This window comes from Bombina bombina, chromosome 6 (genome assembly GCF_027579735.1).
Source record: "Bombina bombina isolate aBomBom1 chromosome 6, aBomBom1.pri, whole genome shotgun sequence".
Lineage (NCBI taxonomy): Eukaryota > Metazoa > Chordata > Amphibia > Anura > Bombinatoridae > Bombina > Bombina bombina.
Genome location: NC_069504.1, coordinates 343,562,021 through 343,580,647, shown reverse-complemented (window position 1 = coordinate 343,580,647; position 18,627 = coordinate 343,562,021). Strand labels below are relative to the sequence as shown.

The 18,627-nt window shown below is 37.2% G+C and overlaps 1 protein-coding gene across 2 annotated transcripts in view; it reads right to left on the bottom strand.

Annotated features, from left to right (window-relative positions):
• GNPTAB (N-acetylglucosamine-1-phosphate transferase subunits alpha and beta) overlaps positions 1-18,627 on the bottom strand; it is a 299,994-nt gene that overhangs the window by 262,331 nt on the left and 19,036 nt on the right. The window contains exons 3-4 of one of the 2 annotated variants that reach the window (XM_053716982.1): positions 13,637-13,704; positions 8,695-8,829 (exon numbers count right to left, since the gene is read on the bottom strand). In XM_053716982.1, coding sequence (XP_053572957.1) covers positions 8,695-8,829; positions 13,637-13,684 — 183 coding nt within the window. In that variant the 5' untranslated portion in view covers positions 13,685-13,704. The remainder of the gene's footprint in view (positions 1-8,694; positions 8,830-13,636; positions 13,705-18,627) is intronic. The other variant, XM_053716983.1, reaches the window with a different exon arrangement.

Here is an 18,627-nt window from a genome sequence, read left to right as displayed (position 1 = left end):
AGATCATCTACAAAACATTTATGCAAAGAAAAAATGAGTGTATAATGGCCCTTTAAGATGCATTAAAAATCGTAACAAAATTCTTCACCAAAAATCGTATTTTAACAAAAACGTAAAATTTGTATGTAATTTACATAGGAATAAACCATATTAAATATGCACAGCGTAAATCGTAATTTTAGTACACTCGATGTGCAAAAATCACACAGAAATTTGTACTTATAAATACAAAATGCAAAGCGTAAATGTTGTTTTTTCGTAAAATGAACTGAACATGGGCGTATATGAAAATGTCTCTCTAAACCCAGTGTAATTCTGTAAAGATTGTCACACTGCAGATCTCAGTTTTTTCTCGCCAACTAAAAGGTGGCGAGCTTTTCTCAAAACACTACGAATACTTAATACTCTAATAGAAAAACACATGGATATGAAAATATAGGTGAATGTAAGATGCTCTGCGCAGAAAGCAGCGTAATGTCATTTATATTGGCTGTAGGATTTTATTTTGAAAGTGCGCCCCCTGCTCACTGCTAACTTAGCGCTACGGAGGGAAGTGCCCCTATCCAGCGAGATCCATTACTTTCAATAGGAGCCATCTCGCCACTCGCAGGGTCTGACCCTTTTTACGATCATTCCACCAGGGCAGCCACTCCGAGGGTCGGTGAGAAAAACTAGGTTTGATCCGGCAAAGTTTATATAAATCTACCTCTTAGAGAGAACAATGGAAAATGCATAATTTTATTAGTTATCTCTTCTGCACTCCAACGGGAGTGTAATTTGTTGTGCTGGTTGTGTTTACATTGCCTTTCATTAGCCTGGACTTAAAGGGACAGGAAACCCATTTTTTTCTTTCACAATTCAGATAGAGCATACCATTTTAAACAACTTTCCAATTTACTTTTATTATCTAATTTGTTTCATTATATAGGTATCCTTTGTTGAAAAGCAAAGCTAGGTTGGGACAGCACCTGGGTGCTATTTGCAGATACCTAAATAAAGAAGCAAATTACATAATAGAAGTAAATTGGAAAGTTGTTTAAAATGGTATGCTCTATCTGAATTGTGAAAGAAAAAAAATTGGGTTTCCTGTCCCTTTAAGTATAGAAACTTTCAGTGTAGGTTGGGATACCACAGGCTAAATCAGCTATTTCAAATGCCGAAATAAAGGTAAACATTTCAAATGCCGAAATAAAGGTAAACAAGCTACCTGTAAACCATTTAATACACTTCAGCAGGTAAATGGATCATTGGGAACAAATTAAACGGGAGAATTCTTTTTTGTTAAACTGCCCCTTTAATGGTCCTGTTGATCGTCATTGTTGAGTTTTTTCGGGGGGGGGGGGGGGTTTGTACATTTACTCCTAAAGTAATTACATTATTGTTAACCCCTAACTTACATAAACATTTAAGTTAAATTATTTTGCATTTTTACTTTGTTCCTTTTAAGTTTCTTTTTTGTTTCCGATTTGTCTACACACATTATTTAAACATCAATATTTATCACAGGCACAATGTCTGGCTTCTTTAAAGTGGCAGTAAACATACCCATTTATAAATGCATATCTGTTTTCATTTTACTTTTAAATTCAGGATCCGCTATGGATCTGTTAGCTTCCCGCCTCCAATGCCACACCTACTAGAGGAATGTGTTTCCATGGAGAAGTCCCGCCCACAAGAATGCTGGAGTCACCCCTTTCTATCCCATCAAGGCTTGTTCTCATGCTTTTCTATCTACATGACTTCTATTTGTTTATTTGTAAAGGGTTAATCCGATTCTTGCAGCTCACCAGATACAAACAAGTAGACCATGGATTAGTATACTACGTGCATCATAATCCTGTTTACTTTTATGTGCCAGTTGCAAGACAGAATAGAGAAATGGCAGAAGGCTCCATGCAGTCAGCCTATAGTGTGGACAATATTATGGCAACTAGCCTAAAGGACAATGAGGCTTTTCAGAAAAAAATCCTTCAGCCAGGGGGTTGGCTAAATACGGCAGCAACAGTAGAAAAAACAGTAATAATATGGCAAATATTATATATATATATATATATATATATATATATATATATATATATATATATATATATATATGTATATGCAGCTCTCTAAGCACCTGCTAATATATATATATATATATATCACTGGGCTCTAATAATTCAGTATGGAGTCCAGCACACTTAACTGACAGCGCATGCTGCAGGGAGGGAGCAACTCCACCAACAATCCAAAATTATGCAAAAGCACTAGCACTTATCAAAAAAATAATACCACTTTATTTAGTGCAGAGAAAGGTTACATCCAGCCCTTAGTCATATGAACACAGTGCTTCCCCTACCACTATTTATACCTACTCGGTGTATGCATTCACAGGTGCATAAATCCCCTATATATCACATTTAATATAACAATTCGGACACCTGCTGGTGAAAAGATAACATTACACATCTAGTTACACAGCAAAATTGCATATATTGTTCTGATTTACAAGTGAACCCTAAAATGAAATAGTATTGCAAAGTTGATAATTATCATTGAAAAATTGGAAAAATATACCAAACATTATTTATCCAAAAAATAATCAATTAAAAGATCCAAAAGGCTTCACGCCTTTTCAAAAGGAATTCTCTATTTTCTCCCCTCCTTAGTCTCTCGATCTGTTTGATAACCTGGAACCTTAATTGGGATATTTGGTGTCCTGCCAGAACAAAATGGTTAGAGACAGGAGCATCTAAATCTTTCCTCCTTGTATTAGATATATGTTGATTCATACTTTCCCTAACCTTCCTAGTGGACTCACCTACATATACTAGGCCAGATGGACATTTAATCAAATAAATAATGAAATCAGATTTTCATGTGTTATCCCTTAGTGACTTTAAAGACATTCCTATGCCTGCCTATAGGAGGGCCCCCTCTTTAAGGGACTCCCTCATTAGAACGGATATTGGTACTGCAGAAATTGATAGGGTGGGTTATATTACAACTAAGAACAAGGGATGTTTTCCATGTCTGGCCTGCTTTAATTGCAGCAATATGATTAAAGGGCTGAATTGTGTACACCCTCATATGTGTACTAAGTTTGAAATTAATGGGTATTATACATGCAATTCGGATTTCATTATTTATTTGATTAAATGTCCATGGCTCTGGACCACAGGACACGTACTCTCATGAGCTAAATAATTTTGAAGTGAAATTACTTTGTGTTTTTGCATAGAGATGTTTAGGTGATTTTTTTCGCCTCTTGTCAGTGAGAGAGAAAACAAGAGCACAAAACGGCAGATCTGAGTGCAGTATAAATGACAACTTTTAATAAAAATCTGATAAAAAACACTCACACTTTGAAACCTCAAACATTTATGAGGTATGATAAAGGCATATCTGTAGGATATAGGAACAGCTCGGTCTCCCTGTATACAGTAAAAAGTCACTGACTGCCCGTCTGACCTGTATATCTGTATGTGACCACAAAAATGTCTCGTGTCCAAATCAGCGTAGCTCAGCACGCTTGGATCTGTGGTTGTGAGAGAGTCGTCCTATTATTCAGTGACTCATACAGCTTTGACGGATCCAGTGTACTTCTACCTCTCCGGAATGTGGCTTGCTGAGCTACGCCGATTTGGACACATACAGATATACAGGTCAGACGGGCGGTCGGTGACTTTTTACTGTATACAGGGAGACCAAGCTGTTCCTATATATCCTACAGATATGCCTTTATCATACCTGAGTGCAGTATAAATGTTGTCATATACTGCACTCAGATATGCCATTTTGCGCTCCTGTTTTCTCTCTCTCTCTTCTTGGTTTTTAGTACAACCCCTTCCTACCGGTGGACTTCTGAAGGAGCAGCATCAAGGACTTTGCGACTCTGTCTGGAATATATGTTGTGTGTATATATCCTTTTAACATAGAGTCATTCTTTGATACAGCATGAGTCTTGAAAACATAATTTATGCTTACCTGATAAATTTATTTCTCTTGTAGTGTATCCAGTCCACGGATCATCCATTACTTATGGAATATATTCTCCTTCCCAACAGGAAGCTGCAAGAGTCCACCCACAGCAAAGCTGCTATATAGCTCCTCCCCTAACTGCCATATTCAGTCATTCGACCGAAAACATGCAGAGAAAGGAAAAACCATAGGGTGCAGTGGTGACTGTAGTTCAAATGAAAAAATTACCTGCCTTAAAGTGACAGGGCGGGCCGTGGACTGGATACACTACAAGAGAAATAAATTTATCAGGTAAGCATAAATTATGTTTTCTCTTGTTAAGTGTATCCAGTCCACGGATCATCCATTACTTATGGAATACCAATACCAAAGCTAAAGTACACGGATGATGGGAGGGACAAGGCAGGTACTTAAACGGAAGTTACCACTGCCTGTAAAAAACCCTTTCTCCCAAAAATAGCCTCCGAAGAAGCAAGGTATCAAATTTGTTAAATTTGAAAAGTATGAAGCGCAGACCAAGACTCCGTCTTGTAAATCTGTTCAACAGAAGCCACATTTAAAAAAGGCCCAAGTGAAAACCACAGCTCTAGTAGAATGAGCTGTAATCCCTTCAGGAGGCTGCTGTCCAGCAGTCTCATAAGCTAAATGAATTATGCTTTTTAACCAAAAAGACAGAGAGGCTGCTGAAGTCTTTTGACCTCTCCTCTGTCCAGAATAGACAACAAAAAAGGTGAACGTTTGATGAAAACTGTAGTAGCTTGTAAGTAAAACTTTAAAGCACAAACCCCGTCCAATATTGTGTAATAGACGTTCCTTCTTTGAGGAAGGATTAGGATACAAGCATGGAACAACTATCTCTTGAGTGATGTACTTGTTAGATACCACCTTAGGAAAAAAAACCCAGGTTGGTACGCAGGACTACCTTATCCGTACGAAGGACCAGATAAGGAGAATCACATTGTAACACAGATAACTTGGAGACTCTACGAGTCGAGGAATTAGCTACCCAAAAGGAACTTTCCAAGATAAAGATTGATATCTATGGAACAAAAAAGGTTCAAACGGAACTTCTTGAAGAACCTTAAGAATCAGGTTTAAGCTCCATGGCGGAGCAACAGTTTTAAACACAGGCTTGGATCTAACCAAAGCCTGACCAAATGCCTGAACGTCTAGAATACCTGCCAGACGCTTGTGCAAAAAAATAGACAGAGTAAAAATCTGTCCCCTTTTAAGGAATTAGCTGACAACCCTTTTCTCAAAAACATCTTGGAGAAAAGATAATATCCTGGGAATCCAGACTTTACTCCATGAGTAACCCTTGGATTCATAACAATCAGATATTTACACCATATCTATGTTCAATTTTCCTAGAGACAGGCTTTCATGTCTGTATTAAGGTATCAATGACTGACTCGGAGAAGCCATGCTTTGATAACATCAAGCGTTCAGTCTCCAGGCAGTCCATCTCAGATTGATTCTATTTAGATGGTTGAAAGGACCCTGAGGTAGAGGGACCCGTCTCAGAAGCAGAGACTGTGATGGAAAGGATGACATGTCCACCAGATCTGCATACCAGGTCCTGCGTGGCTACGCAGGCGCTGTCAAAAACACCAAAGCCCTCTCCTGCTTGGTCTTGACCTCCGGAGGAAATCCCACTCCCCCGGAAGAAAAGTCCACCTCCCAGTTCTCAACACCTGGGATATGGATAGCTGATAGACAAGAGTGAGTCTCTGTTAGTCTAGTCAAATGAACAAGGCATCAGAAAACAAAGGAATTGGCTAGCATAAGCTTGTCAAATATATTCATCCAATGGAGTCGCTTAACTGTAAAGCCTCATCAAGAGACTCAACCCAGAACGCCGCAGCAGCAGTGACAGAAGCAATGTATGCAAGGGGCTGCAGGATAAAACCCTGTTGAATAAACATTTTTTATCCATTGGATCTAAAAAGCACAACTGTCCTCGTCAGAGGTAGTGGTACGCTTAGCTAGAGTAGAAACTCTTCTCTCCACCTTAGGAACTGTCTGCCAGAAGTCCCGTGTGGGTGGTAACTATTAGAAAACATTCTTCTAAAAAATAGGAGGGGAAGAGAACGGCACACCTGGTCTATCCCATTCCTTATTAAAAAATTTTTAGTAAACCTCTTTAGGTATTGGAAAAACATCAGTACACACCGGCACTGCATATTATTTATCCAGTCTACACAATTTCTCTGGCCCTGCGATTGTACACATTCATTCAGAGCAGCCAAAGCCTCCCTGAGCAACAAGTGGAGGTTCTCAAGCATAAATTTTAAATGTAGAAATATCAGAATCAGGTTAAATCATCTTCCCTGAGTCAAAAAAAAATAAAAAATCACCCACAGACTAAGCATATTGTGAGGTAGTATCATACATGGTTCTAAAAGCGTCTGTATGCTCTGTATCTACCCCCAGAGCTAACTGCTTTCCTTTAATTTCAGGTAGTCTGACTAATACTGCTGCCAGAATATTATTCACCACCTTTGCCATGTCTTGTAAAATAAACGCTATGGGCGCCCTTGATGTACTTGGCGCCATTTGAGCGCGAGTCCCTGAAGCGGGAGTCGAAGGGTCTGACACGTGGGGAGAGTTAGTCGGCATAACTTTCCCCTCGACAGAATCCCCTGGTAAAAGAAACGCTATGGGTGCCCTTGATGTACTTGGCGCCATTTGAGCGTGAGTCCCTAAAGTGGGAGTCAAAAGGTCTGACATGTGGGGAGAGTTAGTCGGCATAACTACCCCCACGACAGAATCCTCTGGTGATAATGTTTTTAAAGACAAAAAATGATCTTTATTGTTTAACATGAAATCAGTACATCTGGTACACATTCTAAGATGGGGTTCCACCATGGCTTTAAAACATAATGAACACAGAGCTTCCTCTATGTCAGACATGTTAGAACAGACTAATAATGAGACTAGTAAGCTTGGAAAACACTTTAAATCAAGTTAACAAGCAAATATATAAAACGTTACTGTGCCTTTAAGAGAAACAAATTTTGTCAAAATTTGAAAAACAGTGAAAAAAAGGCAGTAAAACAAACGAAATTTTTACAGTACATGTAATAAGGTAACAGAGCATTGCACCCACTTGCAAATGGATGATTAACCCCTTAATGCAAAAAAACAGATCAAAAAAATGACAGACGTTTTTAAAAACAGACACAACAAACTGCCACAGCCAACAGTGGGAAGCTTCAGTTAACTGTTTCTATGCAAAATTTAAGCCAGCCATGTGGAAAAAACTTAGGCCCCAATAAGTTTTATCACCAAACATATGTTAAAAAACTATTAAACATGCCAGCAAACGTTTTAAAACACATTTTTACAAGAGTATGTATCTCTATTAATAAGCCTGATACCAGTCGCTATCGCTGCATTTAAGGCTTTACTTACATTACTTCGGTATCAGCAGTATTTTCTTAGTCAATTCCATTCCTAGAAAAATATTTTACTGCACATACCTTATCTGCAGGAAAACCTGCACGCCATTCCCCCTCTGAAGTACCTCACTCCTCAGAATGTGTGAGAACAGCAAATGGATCTTAGTTACGTCTGCTAAGATCATAGAAAAAAGCAGGCAGATTCTTCTTCCAAATACTGCCTGAGATAAACAGCACACTCCGGTGCCATTTAAAAATAACAAACTTTTGATTGAAGAATAAACTAAGTAGAAAGCACCACAGACTCTCACGACCTCCTATGTTGAGGCTTGCAAGAGAATGACTGAATATGGCAGTTAGGGGAGGAGCTATATAGCAGCTTTGCTGTGGGTGGACTCTTGCAGCTTCCTGTTGGGAAGGAGAATATATTCCATAAGTAATGGATGATCCGTGGACTGGATACACTTAACAAGAGAAAGCAAGTATTATTCTATGATATTTTTTATTTACATGTACACATAACTTTTTTGCTCTATTTGTTGTATCTATTGGTGTACCTTAATATTACTATTATTAGCAACCTCCACTAGGTGGCGCTCCTTTTGGCTTGTGTTTTCTTTTTTTTTCTTATCTCAGTGAATTTGACAGTTTTCCACAGTTAGACAGTGCTTGTTCATGTGTGCCAAATAGATAACATTGTGCTCACTCCCACAGAGTTATGCACTGATTGGCTATAATTCAAATCTGTCAAAAGAACTGAGATAAGGGGGCAGTCTGCAGAGGCTTAGAAACAAGGCAATCACAGAGGTAAAAAAATCTATTAATATAAAAGTGTTGGTTATGCAAAACTGTTGACTGGGTAATAAAGGGATTATTTATCTTTTCAAACAATAACAATGTTCAAGTAGACTGTCTCTTTAACTTCCAACAGTCCCTTATAGAATAAGGAAGCTCATGTGACAATCATAGACAGTAAAAAAAAAAAAAAAAAAAGATTGCAACAGTATTATGAGAATTACATACTAGGGAGCTAGTTCCTTATTTTAAGAAACTCTCCCTCTGGACTCTTGTTCACGAGTTTGTAAAATCTTTGAGTGTTTACCAACTCCTCCGCAGTGTTAAAAATGATAAATTACTCCCAATCAGAAAGCTCCTTATGTGAACATGAGACCTGGCGCCATATTGTCAGTATATATCTGTCTGTTAATATACACTGAAGTTAAATACCATATTGATGCATTATAAAGTTAAATGCTCTTGTTTGATTATTACACATTTTGACAGTTTCACAAGTGTAAGAAATCAGTGATCCAATACTGAATATTATTCTTACCAGTTTAATTTTTGAAGATAAATTTTCAGGTAGTTTTGTTCTTAACTGATCTGTTTCTTTGTAGGAGGATGGGAATCCAATTAGGAAAGCAAGGTCTTGCATTAAGGATAAACCTGGAGCTTCTTTATCGCTTGTCTGCATTTAAAAAATTAAACCATACAAAGCATTTTATTAGCCTGAGCTAAAGCTAAAATATACACAGGAGCATAAATAATTACAGCAATGCTATACGAAGACAAGGTTACATTCCTCAGCATATAAACTAGTTTGCAATTTAAAAAACAATTTCTGTCCCCCCCTTTCCAATTACCTTAATTGGACATAAGCAATACAAATAAGCACTAGCAATATTTTATAGTTAACTTAAAAAAAAGATAAAAAATAAATAAAAAGACATGGAGAACACAATAAAATGAAAAATAATCTTAAAAGTACATGGCAGAAAGAGAAGCAATTAAATGGACATTTCAGCCAAAATTGAAATCCACAGTTTTAAATAGAAACATTTATGTAATATACGTACTTGTATTAGCAAAAATGCTTCTTATAAAAGCTATATCTGTTTCAAAAGTGTAGTTAAAGGGACAGTCTACTCCAAAAGCTTTATTGTTTAAACAGATAGATAATCCGTTTATTACCCATTCCCCAGTTTTGCATACCCAACATGGTTATATTAATATACTTTTTACCTCTGTGATTACCTTTTATCTAAGCCTTTGCAGACCACCCCCTTATTTCAGTTCTTTTGACAGACTTCAATTTTAGCCAATCAGTGCTGACCCATAAATAACTCAAAAGGAGTGCACACAATGTTATCTATATGGCACACATGAACTAGCTCGGTCTAGCTGTGAAAACTGTCAAAATGCATTGAGATAAGAGACGGCCTTCAAGGGTTTATAAATTAGCATACCTAGGTTTAGTTTCAACAAAGAATACCAAGAGAACAAAGCAAATTTGATGATAAAGTAAATTAGACAAAGCAAAATTGCATGCCCTATGTGAATCATGAAAGTTTAATTTTGACTAGATTGACCCATTAAAGGGACATAATACTAATATGCTAAATCACTTGAAACTGATGCAGTATAAATGTAAAAAGCTGACAGGAAAATATCACCTGAGCATCTATGTAAAAAAAGAAGATATTTTACCTCACAATTTCCTTAGCTTAGCAGAATAAGTTCTGTGTAAAAAAAATATATTTCAGCTGTTGCTCAGCTGCAGGTAAAAAATAAATAAAAAATGAAGAAATGAACAGCAGCCAATCAGCATCAACAGTGCTGAGGTCATGAACTCTTTTACTGTGATCTCATGAGATTTGACTTAACTCTCATGAGATTTCATAGTAAACTTCCTTAAACTGAATAGGGAAATAAGATGAGTGTTCACAAGGCTCAATCCCTTAGCTGTCCCAGAACAGACATACTGATTTGCTGCATAGAAGTCCTTTACAATGGGATGTGGCTACTGAGGAACTTTTGAGGTAAATTATCTTGCTTTTTTACACAGAGATGTTCAGGTGATATTTTCTAGTCAGCTTTTTACAGCTATGCTGCATCACTTTCAAGTGTTTCAACATTTGGGTATCATGGCCTTTTACGTATGCACCATGCACTAGTATTTGTTTAGAGAGAAGGTGATTGTAACATGACTTGTAATGACTCGCTTTGTTAATTGCTGACATGATAGAAGCCTCACTGACGCTCCGGGCAGCTAAAGTATTTAAAATGCTGGTGCACATAAAATATCTAGCTAAGCTTCACGTACATGTACAGCTAGGGTTGCCACCTCAGCCATGTTTTCCTGGACACTTATGAGTTACACATGCTGCAGGGTATGCAGGGAGGAACATGTATTATGTTTCTGGACAGCACTATTCATATTCCTCCCTGTACACCCTGCAGTATGTGTAACTTATACGTGTTCTGTATTTTAAGGGACAGGTGGCAACCCTATGTACAGCAGAGTTGCTTATGATTTACACATGCTGCAGGGTGTGCCTAGTCAAACATGCACTGTATTGCTGGACAGCAGAAAAAGTGACCCTGGACAGCACTATTCATGGTCCTCCCTGCACACCCAGCAACATGTGTAACTCATAAGTGTACAGGAAGACATGGCCGAGGTGGCAACCCTAATGTGCAGAGAAACATGTTAACACTAAAACAGTGCTAGAAGCATTTTAGATAATGCATGTATATTGCAAATATGTTTCTATTCAAAGATGTAATTAATCTATGTGCATTTAAATTTTGACCGGAATGACTAACTGTGAAAATATATTTGCAAAGAAAGCTGTATAAATCTTTATACGCAGCTTGGCCGAAATGACAGGTTGTGCATGCTCAGCATATATGTTGTGTCGCAATGTGTAAGAGAGGCGCCCGCTGCAATCTTGTATCTCATTCACACAGGGGCACGAGGGCTAACACAGGGGCATGCTGACTCTCTCTTTTGATCAGCTCATTTGACATCTGAAACGCACCCAACAAGGTTCCTGTTTTACATATTTGGATTTCTGACGCGGTTGTGAGATTGAAGGGCCCTTTTTGTATACAATAATTATATTTTGATATAAACTAGATAATATATAATAAAAGGTTTATCGAATTACAACAATAATGATAACAGCAATCTTTTAATTATGATTACTCTACTTTTCAATTTGTTTCAAAACATTTTTGTTTTTCTATGTAAAACATAGGACAATGTACACGGACAGGCAGTCAGGGCTTCAACGAGAGTGGGCTTAGGTGGGAGGAAATGGAGCTGGGATCATTTTAGAGGGCTGCACAATCATACTGTGAACACTCCCTGGTAAGATCTGGCTTGAAGGGGTGGGCAGCTAATGTATCTGTAATGGTTCATTAATGTAAATAAAATTAATATAAAAAATGTATTTTTATATATATATATATATATATATATATATATATATATTATATATATAATATATATATATATAATCAAATACAGAAAAATAAAATGATAGAAATAAGAAATAAAAGGTAAAGAAAAGAAAAGTAGGTGTCCAATGATCCAAGATAAAGCACACTAACAGGCAAAGAATCAGAATGCACTTAATAGATACAGAAACGTGATTCATTTATTGACTATCTAAAAATAAGATTGAAATATAACAATACCCTTTAAACATTAAAAATTACAAAACCATGGCCATGGTAGGGGGAAATAAGCAGCAGTCGTAATATGTTAAACAAAACTGTCATAAAAATACACATCCTTAAAAGGCACTCTGGGGTATATACAGAACATAATCCCCATAAAGCACAATATAACTGATATGCATAAGAGCACTATGTGCAAATACAATTGGTAATGACAGAATAATATAGCAATAATAATAATAATACGGATGAGGACAGTCCAACAATGTATTTCATAAAAAGATTATGCAGTGCAAGATGCTAAATTGATGTAACTAGAAACAAGTTGGTAATTTGCAACTGTAAGTCGTATATGCAAACAACTTAGTTAGTATAAGCTTCAAGCTTACATTGAATTAAAGGCAGTTCAGCAATTATCCACAATGAGGGTTAATTCTCAGCACAACGAAGTAACCCAAATGATAATCACAGTGCAGATTATGTGGGGTTAATAATTTGCAGCCGCAAAACAGTTCATGCATGAAGTTAGTAAGCATAAGCAATAGCCAACATTTTGCCAAACATAGATCCTTATTCTTTAAAGCATACACCAGAGGAGGCAGAAAATATAGCACACAGTGGTGTCCGTGGACAAATAACTTAAGGGAACTCTTACAGAGAGCTGTACTCTCATCTAAGGGGCCCTTCGTTAGTCTCACCACTCCCCGGTAACTGGAAGAATTCTCCGATGGATGTAGTCGTTGTAGCCAATAGACTGTCACAGTCCTCCGTTACTTATGCTGCAATGTAGGTAAACTTTTTCCCACTACGCCATGTATGTAGCAACAACTCGTCTTTCACTTGGGTGGCCCTTCCTGAGACATGTTAGAACACACCTTTTTTTTTTTTATAACAGTTTTGTTTAACATATTACGACTGCTGCTTATTTCCCCCCCCCCATGGCCATGGTTTTGTAATTTTTAAAGGGTATTGTTATATTTCAATCTTATTTTTAGATAGTCAATAAATGAATCACGTTTCTGTATCTATTAAGTGCATTCTGATTCTTTGCCTGTTAGTGTACTTTATCTTGGATCATTGGACACCTACTTTTCTGATATAATTGTATGGTATTTATATGAGAAGTGCTGGCTGAGGAATCCTTTTTCTTTTCTTTACCTTTATTTCTTATTTCTATCATTTTATTTTTCTGTATTTGATTTAATACCAGTACATGATTCCCCCTGTGCACCCTTTGACACTTTATATTAGTTGTCTTAGGTTTCTCTATTACACCACTAAGCCAGGTTGTTTCTTTGAGCTGATTTGACCAAAATATTTTTAATATATATCCTGATTCTAATGATTAATTTACATTGCTAACCACGCTTAAAATTGATAACGTTTACTGACCCTTTTTTATTGGAAGGCGTTCAACTTCTCACCACCAGATCATTTACTATCCTGAACTTTTTCCGTGTTGGCAATATTGCTGCTCCCATATGTACATGCGTGTGTGGCGTTTTTGCGCGCATAAGCAATAGCATTTTTCTAAACTTTGCACAACACGGTTGTATTTCACATAAGAGTCATTTTGTGGGCAGCGGCAAGCTCGGGGGTATATATGATGTTGCTTTGACTCATCAGCATGACTCTGAAAAGTTTACAGTAGAGTGATTTTCCGCCCTCCAGCTCTTATTTACCTGCTTTGTGACAGGTCAAGGCAACCTCATAAACTTCAAAATTCAACAGCCAGGAACCAGTCTCAAAAGCTGATGAGTCATTAACCCCTAAAAGTTAGAAGAAATATTTTTTTTTTTACTCTAACTTACCATATACCCTCTCCATATGGTCCTCTTTGCTGCTCTCAAATAAAGCATTTACTTGTGCATTTTCAGCTGCCTAAAAAAAAAAAAAAAAAAAAGAGAAAAAACATTTAACCACCGTTCCGGGAGTAGTACAAGTATATATGTTAGCAATATATATATTTTTATGGTTGATACAGGTATCCAAAAAAGCTACTGAAATGCTACAAAAATACATTAACTGGAAACAGAACTGTGCACAAAAATCATAAAGAATATCCCAACAATAGAGATATATAATCATATTTACAGTATAAAAAAAAATAAAAAAGGAAAACAAGTCTAAACTTAATGAGATACTGAACCCAAATTTTTCCTTTCATGATTCAGACAGAACATGCTATTTTAACCAACTTTCTAATTTACTCCTTTTATATTTCTTTCTTCATTCACTTGGTATCTTTATTTGAAAAGCAGGAATGTAAGCTTAAGAGCCAGCCCATTTTTGGTTGATTGGTGGCTAAATGTAGCCACCAATCAGCAAGTGCTACCCATGGTGTTGAACCAAAAATGGGCCGGCTTGTAAGTTTACATTCCTGCTTTTTCAAAGAAAGATACCAAGAGAACGAAGAAAAACATATGGTAGGAATACATTAGAAAGATGATTAAAATTGCATGCTCTATCCGAATTCTGAAAGAAAAAAAAAAAAGGTTCAGTATCCCTTTAAGGTGCACAGATAACAGGAAGCAGACAACTCTACATTTATTTGAGTAAACTGTATCAGGATAAAGAAAACGCTTAAAGGGACACTGAACCCAAATTTTTTCTTTCGCTATTCAGATAAAGCATGACATTTTAAGCAACTTTCTAATTTACTCCTATTATCAAATTTTCTTCATTCTCTTGGTATCTTTATTTGAAATGCAAGAATGTAAGTTTAGATGCCGGACCATTTTTGGTGAACAACCTGGTTTGTTCTTGCCGATTGGTGGATACATTCATCCACCAATGAAAAAGTGCTGTCCGGAGTTCTGAACTAACAAAAAAGCTTAGATGCCTTTTTCAAATAAAGATAGGAAGAGAACGAAGAAAATTTGATAATAGGAGTAAATAAGAAAGTTGCTTAAAATGACATGCTTTATCTGAATCATGAAAGAAAAAATGTGGGTTCAGTGTCCCTGTAAATGTGCATTAAACTGCTGGCCTCTCCATACTATGGTTTTCCTCCTGTGTCAGATCTTTCCAAAACCATTCTTTTTTAATCCCTTTCAGGTGCCGTTTGTTCAAGCTCCAAATCTTCACACTGGACATCACTATTTCGAGCTTAGCTATTGTGGCACCCTGTGACAGAAGCAGAGCACAATCACAGATGAGTGACTGTGCTGGACTTACGTGTTTTCATCATGAGCCGTATTCATATCTGTTATGGCTCATGCCGAATCATGTAAGCGACTTGTTTTACAAAGTGTTTGCTTTGCTGTGATGTTGCAGTTTTTTTATTTTTTATTATGAACACATTAAGAGGGACATAAAACCCAACATTTATCTTTTCAGATAGAGCATACAATTTTAATCAACTTTCCAATTGACTTCTATTATTTAAAGGGACTGTACCCAAATTTTTTCTTTCGTGATTCAGATTGAGCATGAAATTTTAAGCAACTTTCTAATTTACTCCTATTATCCAATTTTCTTCATTCTCTTGGTATCTTTATTTGAAATGCAAGAATGTAAGTTTAGATGCCGGCCCATTTTTGGTGAACAACCTGGGTTGTCCTTGCTGATTGGTGGATAAATTCATCCACCAATAAAAAGGTGCTGTCCAGAGTACTGAAACCAAAAAAAAGCTTAGATGCCTTATTTTTCAAATAATGATAGCAAGAGAACGAAGAAAAATTGATAATAGGAGTAAATTAGAAAGTTGCTTAAAATTGCATGCTCAATTTTGGTTCAGTGTCCCTTTAACTTGCTTTGTTCTCTTGCTATCCTTTATTAAAAAGTATACCTAGGTATTCTCAGGAGAAGCAATGTTCTACTGAGAGTTAGCTGCTCTTTCATGGCTGCAGATATATGCCTCTTGTCAATGGCTCACAAGATGTGTTCAGCTAGCTCTCAGTAGTGCATTACCGCTCCTTCAACAAAGTATACCAAGGTAATGAAGCAAATGTAATACAGTAATAGAAATATATTGGAAGGTTTTTTAAAGTTGCATGCTCTATCTGAATATTTTGGGTTTTGTGTCCTCTTAAAGGGATACTAAACCCAATTTATTTTCTTCCATGATTCAGATAGAGCATGCAATGTTAAGCAACTTTCTAATTTACTCCTATTAATTTTTCTTCGTTCTCTTGCTATCTTTATTTAAAAAGCAAGAATATAAAGCTTTGGAGCCAGCCCATTTTATGTTCAGCACCCTGCATAGCGCTTGCTTATTGGTGACTACATTCAGCCAACCAATAAGCGAGCATAACCCAGGTTCTGAACCAATAATGGGCTGGCTCCTAAGCTATACATTTCTGCTTTTTAAATAAAGATAGAACGAGAACGAAGAAAAATTCATAAAAAGGAGTAAATTAGAAAGTTGCTTAAAGGGACAGTCAAGTCCAAAAAAAAACTTTCATGATTTAAATAGGGCATTTTAAACAACTTCACAATTTACTTTTATCACCAATTGTGCTTTGTTCTCTTGGTATTCTTAGTTGAAAGCTAAACCTAGGAGGTTCATATGCTAATTTCTTAGACCTTGAAGACTGCCTCTAATCTGAATACATTTTGACACTAGAGGGCATTAGTTTCACATGTTTCATATAGATAACATTGAGCTCATGCACGTAAAGTGACCTAGGAGTGAGCACTGATTGGCTAAACTGCATGTCTGTCAAAAGAACTGAAATAAGGGGGCAGTCAGCAGAGGATTAGATACAAGATAATTACAGAGGTAAAACGTTGTATTATTATAACTGTGTTGGATATGCAAAACTGGGGGAATGGGTAATAAAGGGATTATCTTTCTTTTTAAACAACAAAAATTCTGGTGTTGACTGTCCCTTTAAAATTGCATGCTCTATCTGAATCATTAAAGAAAATTTTTTGGATTTAGTATTTCTTTAAAGGTTAAGTTTTAGACACTTGTGGATTTTCCTTTTAATTGAGGATTTTTGAAGTCAGTCTAAACAGAGGTAAGGAAAGGAATGAAGATTCAAATACTGGATTACAGTAGAGTTGCATTGGAGCACTGTGTTCACGTGGCATCAAATGAAGGAACGTTGGTGGACAAGGGGTGTGAGAGTCGGAGCCAGTGACAGTAAGCTGTATGGGAGTTCCCACAGAGTAGGCACCAATGAAGAGGGGATACATACTGGAATGATGATATCACAGGACCACTAAAATATCAGTGACAATATTAGACATCAGCAAGGCATTGTGGGTTTAGGAAAAACATAATTTATGCTTACCTGATAAATTCCTTTCTCCTGTAGTGAAGTCAGTCCACGGGTCATCATTACTTCTGGGATATTAACTCCTCCCCAACAGGAAGTGCAAGAGGATCACCCAAGCAGAGCTGCTATATAGCTCCTCCCCTCTACGTCACACCCAGTCATTCGACCGAGAACCAAACGAGAAAGGAGAAACTATAGGGTGCAGTGGTGACTGGAGTATAATTAAAAATTTTAGACCTGCCATAAAAACAGGGGCGGGCCGTGGACTGACTACACTACAGGAGAAAGGAATTTATCAGGTAAGCATAAATTATGTTTTCTCTTGTTAAGTGTAGTCAGTCCACGGGTCATCATTACTTCTGGGATACCAATACCAAAGCTAAAGTACACGGATGACGGGAGGGACAGGCAGGATCTTATACGGAAGGGACCACTGCCTGAAGAACCTTTCTCCCAAAAACAGCCTCCGAAGAAGCAAAAAGTGTCAAATTTGTAAAATTTGGAAAAAGTATGAAGAGAAGACCAAGTTGCAGCCTTGCAAATCTGTTCAACAGAGGCCTCGTTCTTAAAGGCCCAAGTGGAAGCCACAGCTCTAGTGGAATGAGCTGTAATTCTTTCAGGAGGCTGCTGTCCAGCAGTCTCATAGGCTAAACGTATTATGCTACGAAGCCAAAAAGAGAGAGAGGTAGCAGAAGCTTTTTGACCTCTCCTCTGTCCAGAATAAACGACAAACAGGGAAGAAGTTTGTCGAAAATCTTTAGTTGCCTGCAAATAAAATGTCAGGGCACGGACTACATCTAGATTGTGCAGAAGTCGTTCCTTCTTTGAAGAAGGGTTAGGACACAATGATGGCACAACAATCTCTTGATTGATATTCTTGTTAGTGACAACCTTAGGCAAAAACCCAGGTTTAGTACGCAGAACTACCTTATCTGAATGAAAAATCAGATACGGAGAATCACAATGTAAGGCTGATAACTCAGAGACTCTACGAGCCGAGGAAATAGCCATCAAAAACAGAACTTTCCAAGATAACAGCTTGATATCAATGGAATGAAGGGGCTCAAACGGAACACCCTGTAAAACGTTAAGAACTAAATTTAAGCTCCATGGTGGAGCAACAGTTTTAAACATAGGCTTAATCCTGGCCAAAGCCTGGCAAAAAGCCTGAACGTCTGGAACTTCTGACAGACGCTTGTGTAAAAGAATGGACAGAGCTGAGATCTGTCCCTTTAAGGAACTAGCAGATAAACCCTTTTCTAAACCTTCTTGTAGAAAAGACAATATCCTAGGAATCCTAACCTTACTCCATGAGTAACTCTTGGATTCGCACCAATGTAAGTATTTACGCCATATTTTATGGTAAATCTTTCTGGTAACAGGCTTCCTAGCCTGTATTAAGGTATCAATAACTGACTCCGAAAAACCACGCTTTGATAAAATCAAGCGTTCAATTTCCAAGCAGTCAGCTTCAGAGAAATTAGATTTTTGATGTTTGAAAGGACCTGAATTAGAAGGTCCTGTCTCAGAGGCAGAGACCAAGGTGGACAGGATGACATGTCCACTAGATCTGCATA